This window comes from Bolinopsis microptera, chromosome 5 (genome assembly GCF_026151205.1).
Source record: "Bolinopsis microptera isolate Bmic1 chromosome 5, MBARI_Bmic_1.0, whole genome shotgun sequence".
Taxonomy (NCBI): Eukaryota; Metazoa; Ctenophora; class Tentaculata; order Lobata; family Bolinopsidae; genus Bolinopsis; species Bolinopsis microptera.
The window spans coordinates 16,401,068-16,411,287 of NC_087076.1; the positions used below are offsets into that span (position 1 = coordinate 16,401,068).

At 39.8% G+C, this 10,220-nt stretch overlaps 2 protein-coding genes across 2 annotated transcripts; both read right to left on the reverse strand.

Annotated features, from left to right (window-relative positions):
* Positions 1 to 686: 686 nt before the first annotated feature.
* Positions 687 to 3,975, reverse strand: LOC134815371 (metabotropic glutamate receptor 4-like). The gene has a single exon (XM_063823902.1). It carries the CDS (start codon positions 3,832 to 3,834, stop codon positions 1,279 to 1,281), a length of 2,556 nt encoding a protein of 851 aa, XP_063679972.1. The 5' UTR covers positions 3,835 to 3,975; the 3' UTR covers positions 687 to 1,278.
* Positions 3,976 to 6,914: 2,939 nt separating this feature from the next.
* LOC134815496 (metabotropic glutamate receptor 4-like) lies at positions 6,915 to 9,470 on the reverse strand. Its single transcript, XM_063824033.1, has one exon. It carries the CDS (start codon positions 9,468 to 9,470, stop codon positions 6,915 to 6,917), a length of 2,556 nt encoding a protein of 851 aa, XP_063680103.1.
* Positions 9,471 to 10,220: the final 750 nt, after the last annotated feature.

Here is a 10,220-nt window from a genome sequence, read left to right on the forward strand (position 1 = left end):
GGTGAACCTTGGTTAAAAGACAAATACTTGAGAAACACTCACCATGAAATGTCACTTAAACCTTTTGAAACTGCGGAGAAAGTTTACTCATTTATCGGAGCTACTCTAACCGATCATATTAAAGAATGCATTTTAAATATAACTGGAGGCGAATCAGAAGGATTTTTAAATCGTCCCAAACATGCTTTCAATGTTTACAGGAATTCTACGGACATCGTCACAAAATGGAAGAAATTGTTCTCAGTCACCTTTAATACTGGGACGTTTTCTTAATTGAAGCTCAATGTAAACGGATGTTTGAACCGTTAATAGGTCATTTTTCCGTTGATACGATACCTGTTTTTTAAAATAAATTCAGCATTAGATGAGTTATATGACGAAATTGATTTTGGAAGAAACTGACGATCCTAATTTTAATTACGACTGATTGCAAGTAGAATGCAAAAACTATTCTGATTTATCGATTAAGATCAAAAATTTGTTAATGCTTACCCCAGACTGATAGTTTTTATGAAGAAGCTGCGGCGGAATGACAAGCTGAGCTCCGCCCAGTAAATCAATGCTTGATATACCACCGTACTCTAGCTTCTAGAATTTCGATATCACATTTTAAATCCGATTATTCAAAAGTGGTATTATTATACTCGGCAAATTTATACAAAATAATGAATACATTGTTTAGAAAGCATGAAGAATCGTTATAGTTATTAATCAGGGTAAGACAATGAAGAAAAAAAAATCAACATGTAATAACTATGATATGAAAGGGATATATATATTATTATATAATATGAAGAAGAAGAGCAAATTACCAGCTGAATTCACAAAAAAGTACGGTTGACACATGACACTGGGAGTGATAAATTCAAAATAAATCTTCAGTGCAAAAGAATAAGTTTATGAGGTGTTCACCAAACCTTTACCAATACCAGACTCCGCTCTGTCTTTATTGTAGTAGATCTATTACGTTGTCAAACATGACTACTTACGGCCGGGGCTTCATTATTGCATTTGAAAAACAAAAGTTAAAGCTTTATTATGCTTCAAGATGTTGAAAATGTATAAACTCTAACTGTCATGAAGATTCAACTAGATCAAAATGAGACCGAGCTAATAGCTGTATAGGTGAGACCGAGCTAACAGTCGACTATTAGCTCAGTCTTACCTAGTTACATCATCATTGCCTAATTATAAAACAATTTTCTTACAACAGTGTTTTTTCAAGTTCAATCTTTCAATGTCCACGTTCGCCTTATAGAACAGAACCTTCTTTTTATCTTATACAGGATGTTTTTTGATGACTTGCCTTGCAACGCTTGACAGACTAGGACCATTCCCGGATGAAAACTTTGTTACTCCATCACGAATCTTTGTTCTTTCCTCTTCGACGTTTATGTTCTTGTCCATAAGGATGCAAATCTTTGGTATGAAGATGCTCAAGAGGAAGGCTGTTGAGGTGATAGAGACCACTATGGCACGCAGGATAGCTTGAATTTTTGGAGGAGAAAAACCGTATCCTGCCAGGAACATGATGGAGCACAACAACACCACAAATGTGGCACAAAATATGTTGAGGGACTCTCTGAAGTTGTGAGGAAACTTCCTCATCTTGAATGCCAGGACCAAAGTAACGAGAAACGATAGACCAGGCAAAACGATTGGGATTACCAGGGTCTTGCTATTGATGCTGGTACACCTTAGGTGCCAGGATTTGTGAGGCTCTTTCTGGTACCTTTCAAAGGCCCAGCTGGGTCCACTTCCGGTGTTGCTGTCAATGAGAAGGATGATCACTGTTATCGCCAGGGTGAGCAAGTTAAAGGCGGTCTGGCCTGTTCTTTTGAGGAGCAGACCGAACTTTGGCGCCGAAAAACTTTGAGCAGCAGCAAAAATGTCGTAAACCTTAACACATTTATAAAGCAAGTTGGTAGATATCAAGGTAGCAAAAATTGCAAATGAGTAGTACTCCGCTGAGCAAGTTGTGGTCGAGGCTTTAAGAAGAGGAGTCAAAGCCGTAGGATACCCGATCAGCAAGCTTAATAGAACCATATAGAGATAGCCGGGGTCAGAAGCTTTGATAACTGGCCTATCCTCATTTCTAAAGATTACAACACCGAAGACAATTACCATTGCCATACCAAGCGGCATGCTTGAAGCTCCCACGATAAAGGTTGGTGAATTCGGCTGAATGTAGATTTCTGGGGCCAAGACACAAGCAGTGTTATTCTCATTAGCTGACATGGAGGGATCACATACTTTGCAAACATTTGTGTCATTTTCGGTGCTGTATTGGTGAAGATTGCAATCTTCACATGTCCAACAGCAGGGAAGATATTGGATATTCCGATTAAAACGTCGATGGGTGCCTGGCTGGCAGGTATACGAACACGTTTTGTTGTAGCCTGACATGCTTTCCAGAAGACTTTCGTTCATCACTTCTATTCGGTCAACGAATGCCCTTCCTAGAGTCCTGAAAGTCTGTGTCTCAGTTTTGTAGACCCCAATCCTGTAGCCAGTGTTGACTGTCTTGTTGAACATCCTGATGGGTATTGTTACATTTTCTTCCAGAGTAACATTCAACGTTCGATTCTCATTCACGATTTGGTTGAACAGCTTTGTTTTGTAGTCCATTAAACATCGAGTTCCACCAGGTAAAACAGGTACTACCATATTTGTAAGAATGGCATGAAGAGATTCTAAAACCAACTTAACTCCTCCGACCATGTAAGGAATCCAGCTGGTCAGTTTGCACATCTTTGGCTCATCTCCATCTTTTGGACATCTGTAACTTTGTACCTTCTGATAGAGGTCGTCGATATAGTCTCTCTTTTTAACCTGTCTCCAATCTTTGTTTACATCTTTTAACGTTTGGTCCATTTTGACATTGAGGAGATCTGGTAGTGGAAGTATGAGGGTGTTGTGTCCAGAGGTATTTAGGATTGCTGTATAGCCATCTAGGAAACGGTATCGTCCGTTTGATAATCCGAGTATGTAGATCTTATCTCGGAATCCTAGATTTCCGACCATCTCTTTTAGCATTGCTCTGGTTGTTGATCTAGAATTTTGAAGAATAAGTTGAACCCGCGAAGGGGTCCCGCCAGTTTCATTGTAGGTTTGTTTTATCCTTGGAATGTGATCTTTGGATGTGACATCAGTTATTCGTCCACATCCTACCTTTTTGACGTAGCTGTTGAATATGTGCTCGGCCATATCTTTAGAATATTCGTGATACCAAATGTCCATATATTGATAACCCATCTTTTCTAAGAATCGAATAGTTATTTCTGCTTCTTTGACTTCCGTGTCTATCATGGAAAATAGATTTGGATACATGCTACCTGTCATCAACTCATCATCATTGAACATATACACGAATGTGGGAATGTGGAATGATGACATGATAGCAGCAGATCTTTTGGTGTATTCTTTATTGTCGACTCCAGAAACTCCTATGACCTTCTTGTTGCTAGCAAGTGCAGCAGAGATTCTTCCTGTGACAGCTGAACTCATGCAAGTGTCATACATCTCGTATCCCAGGGTCTTGTTGAAATCCTTTTTAAATCTTTCATTTTCTTTGTCTATTACCATCCTAAGGGCGATGGCCTTCTGGATGCCATATTCCTCAATCCCAGAGTAAGAACAACTTTGAACTGGGATTTTAGTGCCGTCATCATCGTCTGTGTACTCGAGCTGGCCTATCTGGAACATTCCTCCGATGATGAAGTCTCCGTCTTTTGCAGCAATGGGGGTATCAAGATACCGTACCTGACAAACTCCCTCATCCTCACCAGCTACTCCTGGTAAAGTGAGCACCAGGAGGACAAATATTGCAAACATTACACAATTTCGTACAATTGATATGTCATAAACATTCACCTCAACAGTCTCCCGATATCTACTATAATTGTTCTGATATTCTACGGAACCACGACATGGACAATAGAAGTATAAATGTACTATAGTTCGACAGAAAATTGCGATTGTTTGGTTATTAGGATCCTTTATCCTTCTTTTATCATACCAGTGAAGAAGATGTGGAAACACGGAGTGTAACAACAAGAGATCTGTAGATATCGGGACACTACCGTGATCAAGGTTATAAGACTAGAGGATCTAGTCTTATAACCTTTTTCGGAGTTGTGCGAGATGACGATACATAAAGGCAGCAGAATTATGAGGACTACCAGATCCTGGTGGAACCTAAGCGATCCATGATATCACGACAGGCCCTAGACAGGCTAGGCTAGTAAAACACGAATTCGATTGTCATGTTTGATTGTTTAGGGCTTGGGTTAGGGTTAGGGTTGTGGTTAGGGTTATTGATAGCTTCAGGGTTATGGTTAGGGTTAAGGTTTATGTAAAACCGTTTTGTTTGGCTGCAAAACCATAAAAATCAAGGTCACATGATAATTTTTGGACTAGCAAATTAGTAAAAGCCTCAATACTGGGACGTTTTGTCGATTGAAGCTTAATGTAAACGGATGTTTGAACCGTTAATAGGTCGTTTTTCCGTTGATACGATACCTGCTTTTTAAACTAAATTCAGCATTAGATGAGTTATATGACGAAATTGATCTTGGAAGAAACTGACGATCCTAATTTTAATTACGACTGTCGATTGCAAGTATAATGCAAAAACTACATATTCTGATTTATCGATTAAGATCAAAGATTTGTTAATGCTTACCCCAGACTGATAGTTTTTATGAAGAGTTGCGGCGGAATGACAAGCTGAGCGCCGTCCAGTAAATCAATGCTTGATATACCACCGTACTCTAGCTTCTAGAATTTCGATATCACATTTTAAATACGATTATTCATATATTTATGTGGTATTATTATACTCGTAAAGTTTTTTATACAAAATAACGAATACATTGTTTAAAAAGCATAAAGAGTCGTTATAGTTAAATCAGGGTAAGACAATGAAAATGAAATAATCAATAATCAACATGTAATATCTTTAACATATGATTTAAAAGTAAAAACACATACAGTAATGTTCACCTGGAGGAGGAAATGGGAATTCTCAGAACCTCCAACAGTGAACGGAACCGAAATAAGTATGCGTTATTCAACTAAATTTCCAGGAGTAACACTCGATAGCAAACTCACGTGGAATGAACACATCAAAAATTAGTATAAAAAAGCCAAAGGCATACTCATGCAATGCAGCTGTAGTCAGACCTTCCCTGACATACGCTGCGACAATCTGGCTCAATGGTGTATCCAAAAAACATAACTTAACAATCCTAAGAAGCGTACAGCGGCTAGGAAATATTCTCATAACAGGAGGGTTACCATCAACTCCTGGAGCAGCTCTAGACATCATCACCGGAATCGTCCCCATCGACCTGGTGATAAAAGAGGAAGCAGCAAAAGGAGCTCTTAGACTCAAATCCAACAACCACTGGATATATGAGCCGATGGTTAACAAGAAGGGCAACCTAGTCACCCATACAAAACTCAACGAACAGTTACTAAAGGCTATCAAACTCAATTCTGAAGGAGAAGATCAACAGACTAGGAAACAACTCAACCGTCTTCCAGGCCGAGACCTTTGCCTTAGGCACAGCGGCAAAAATACTGCGGGAATCTGGAACCAAAACTAGAAAAATCATCATAAATTATGATAGCCAGGAGACAATAATGGCAATGAGCAATATCAAAGTCAAATCAAAAAGCAACAGCATAGCAATCAGTGAGCTGAACCAACTAGCAATGGACAATCAAGTCCTATTATGATGGATACCAGCTCATAAAGGCTATGATGGTAACGAAAAGGCAGACTCTCTTGCCAAAAATGGCTCTGATAACTTGATCTGAGCCCAAGTGCAACTACCAATACCAAAAGTATTATGGAAGGGAGCGCTGCGGAGTATAAATCATCGGAAAATGAGGAAAAGATGGAGAACGTTACCCAACACTCACTTTTAACGAGTATGGAGACATAAATTCGCCAAATCAACTTGGCAAAGAGGGCACAAGAACAGCGACACAATTCTTCACTGGACATTATGAAAAAAACTAACACATTAATGAGTTCATGCCGACGGTCCCCAAAATTTGTCCACACTGTCTCATGGAAGAGGAAACAATGAACCACTTTATTGGTCAATGCCCGAAATGGTCTTACCAACGAGGAGGATACTTTGACTCCTTCTATCTCAGTGTGACAGATATAGTGGACAAGTTCTCACTACCAAGGATCATCGGCTTCATACAAGCAACAAAACGATTTACTAAATGCAAAGAAAACAAAATTTAAAAATGTTTTTTTCCTCGTCTTATTAATTTTACCGGGGTAAGCACAGGGCTCCAATGCTCTATCTTACAGTGGTCACGATCTTTCAATTAGTGATATTGACCACAGCCCCCTACGAGGAAGAAGATATAAAAAGGATATGAAGAAGAAGTGTAAGTTACCAGCTGAATTCACAAAAACGTACGCGTGACACTGGGAGTGATAAATTCAAAATAAATTTTCAGTGCAAAAGAATACGTTTACGAGGTGTTCACCAAACCTTAACCAGACTCTGCTCTGTCTTAATTGTAGTAGATCTATCACGTTGTCAAAAATCATTCCTTGCGGCCAGGGCTTCATTATTGCTTTGTAATACAAAAGTATAAACCGTGCGAAAGTATGAACTGTATGAATTTTGAACTGTGTGAATTTTGCATTTCCTTTATTATGCTACCAGATCTTGAAAATTTATAAACTCTAACTGTCATGAAGATGTAACTAGATGAGACCGAGCTAATAGGTGAGACCGAGCTAACAGTCGACTATTAGCTCAGTCTTACCTAGTTACATCATTATTGCCTAATTATAAAATAATTGTCTTACAACAGTGTTTTTTCAAGTTCAATCTTTCAATGTCCACGTTCGCCTTATAGAACAGAACCTTCTTTTTCTCTTATACAGGATGTTTTTTGATGACTTGCCTTGCAACGCCTGACAGACTAGGACCATTCCCGGATGAAAACTTTGTTACTCCATCACGAATCTTTGTTCTTTCCTCTTCGACGTTTATGTTCTTGTCCATAAGGATGCAAATCTTTGGTATGAAGATGCTCAAGAGGAAGGCTGTTGAGGTGATAGAGACCACTATGGCACGCAGCATAGCTTGGATTTTTGGAGGAGAAAAACCGTAGCCTGCCAGGAACATGATGGAGCACAACAACACCACAAATGTGGCACAAAATATGTTGAGGGACTCTCTGAAGTTGTGAGGAAACTTCCTCATCTTGAATGCCAGGACCAAAGTAACGAGGAACGATAGACCAGGCAAAACGATTGGGATTACCAGGGTCTTGCTATTGATGCTGGTACACCTTAAGTGCCATGATTTGTGAGACTCTTCCTGGTACCTTTCAAATGCCCAGCTGGGTCCACGTCCGGTGTTGCTGTCAATGAGAAGAATGATGACTGTTATCGCCAGGGTGAGCAAGTTGAAGGCGGTCTGGCCTGTTCTTTTGAGGAGCAGACCGAACTTTGGCGCCGAAAAACTTTGAGCAGCAGCAAAAATATCGTAAACCTTAACACACTTATAAAGCAAGTTGGTAGATATTAAGGTAGCAAAAATTGCAAATGAGTAGTACTCCGCTGAGCAAGTTGTGGTCGAGGCTTTAAAAAGAGGAGTCAAAGCCGTAGGATACCCGATCAGCAAGCTAAGTAGAACCATATAGAGATAGCCGGGATCAGAAGCTTTGATAACTGGCCTATCCTCGTTTCTAAAGATTACAACACCAAAGACAATTACCATTGCCATACCAAGTGGCATGCTTGAAGCTCCCACGATAAAGGTTGGTGAATTCGGCTGAATGTAGATTTCTGGGGCCAAGACACAAGCAGTGTTATTCTCATTGGCTGACATGGAGGGATCACATACTTTGCAAACATTTGTGTCATTTTCGGTGCTGTATTGGTGAAGATTGCAATCTTCACAGGTCCAACAGCAGGGAAGATATTGGATATTCCGATTAAAACGTCGATGGGTGCCTGGCTGGCAGGTATACGAACACGTTTTGTTGTAGCCTGACATGCTTTCCAGAAGACTTTCGTTCATCACTTCTATTCGGTCAACGAATGCCCTTCCTAGAGTCCTGAAAGTCTGTGTCTCAGTTTTGTAGACCCCAATCCTGTAGCCAGTGTTGACTGTCTTGTTGAACATCCTGATGGGTATTGTTACATTTTCTTCCAGAGTAACATTCAACGTTCGATTCTCATTCACGATTTGGTTGAACAGCTTTGTTTTGTAGTCCATTAAACATCGAGTTCCGCCTGGTAAAACAGGTACTACCATATTTGTAAGAATGGCATGAAGAGATTCTAAAACCAACTTAACTCCTCCGACCATGTAAGGAATCCAGCTGGTCAATTTGCACATCTTTGGCTCATCTCCATCTTTTGGACATCTGTAACTTTGTACCTTCTGATAGAGGTCGTCGATATAGTCTCTCTTTTTAACCTGTCTCCAATCTTTGTTTAAATCTTTTAACGTTTGGTCCATTTTAACATTGAGGAGATCTGGTAGTGGAAGTATGAGGGTGTTGTGTCCAGAGGTATTTAGGATTGCTGTATAGCGATTTAGGAAACTGTATCGTCCGTTGGATAATCCAAGTATGTAAATCTTATCTCGGAATCCTAGATTTCCGACCATCTCTTTTAGCATTGCTCTGGTTGTTGCTGCAGAATTTTGAAGAATAAGTTGAACCCGCGAAGGGGTCCCGCCAGTTTCATTGTAGGTTTGTTTTATCCTTGGAATGTGATCTTTGGATGTGACATCAGTTATTCGTCCACATCCTACCTTTTTGACGTAGCTGTTGAATATGTGCTCGGCCATATCTTTAGAATATTCGTGATACCAAATGTCCATATATTGATAACCCATCTTTTCTAAGAATCGAATAGTTATTTCTGCTTCTTTGACTTCCGTGTCTATCATGGAAAATAGATTTGGATACATGCTACCTGTCATCAACTCATCATCATTGAACATATACACGAATGTGGGAATGTGGAATGATGACATGATAGCAGCAGATCTTTTGGTGTATTCTTTATAGTCGACTCCAGAAACTCCTATGACCTTCTTGTTGCTAGCAAGTGCAGCAGAGATTCTTCCTGTGACAGCTGAACTCATGCAAGTGCCATACATCTCGTATCCCAGGGTCTTGTTGAAATCCTTTTTAAATCTTTCATTTTCTTTGTCTATTACCATCCTAAGGGCGATGGCCTTCTGGATGCCATATTCCTCAATCCCAGAGTAAGAACAACTTTGAACTGGGATTTTAGTGCCGTCATCATCGTCTGTGTACTCGAGCTGGCCTATCTGGAACATTCCTCCAATGATGAAGTCTCCGTCTTTTGCAGCAATGGGGGTATCAAGATACCGTACCTGACAAACTCCCTCATCCTCACCAGCTACTCCTGGTAAAGTGAGCACCAGGAGAAAAAATATTGCAAACATTACACAATTTTGCACATTTGATATGTCCTAAACATTCACCTCAACCATCAACAGTCTCCCGATCTCTACCATTGTTTTGCTATTCTACGAAACCTTGACATGGATAAAAATTGCAATTGATAACCAATTGTTTGGTTATCAGGATCCTTTATTCTTCTATTATCACACATCCATCTGTTTCTTTCTTTGCGATTTAAAATTGAAATCATGAGATTCTGCGGAATGACAGGCTGAGCGCCGCCCAGTAATATTGGTACACGTTCGACACATACTACTACTATAGTTCGACACGTCTAATACCACTGTTCTTTAGTCACGAAACGTGGACATTGGCAAAAATTGCGATTGTTTGGTTATTAGGATCCTTTATTCTTCTTTTATCACATCAACCACTGCGTGAGGAAGGTGTGGAAACACGTAGTGTTGCAACAAGAGATCTGTAGATACCGGAACACTATCATGATCAAGGTTATAAGACTAGAGGATCTGTCTGATATCTAAAAAATAACCCAGATAAGATCAGCATGCAAATATCCAAATTATCCAGCTCCTAATAGTAAGACACCCTGTGGCTCTGGTGATGTTTAGACGGACCGATCCAAAAGTTGTTCCAAATGCTCTAAAATCGGCACGGGTTGTCCCGATACACAAAGGTGGCTCTAAAACAGAAGTAACTAATTTGACCAAAACCCATAATCATGGGTAGAGTGTACCGCTGCCAGTGTCTCTCTTTTCCAAACAAAAGGAAAT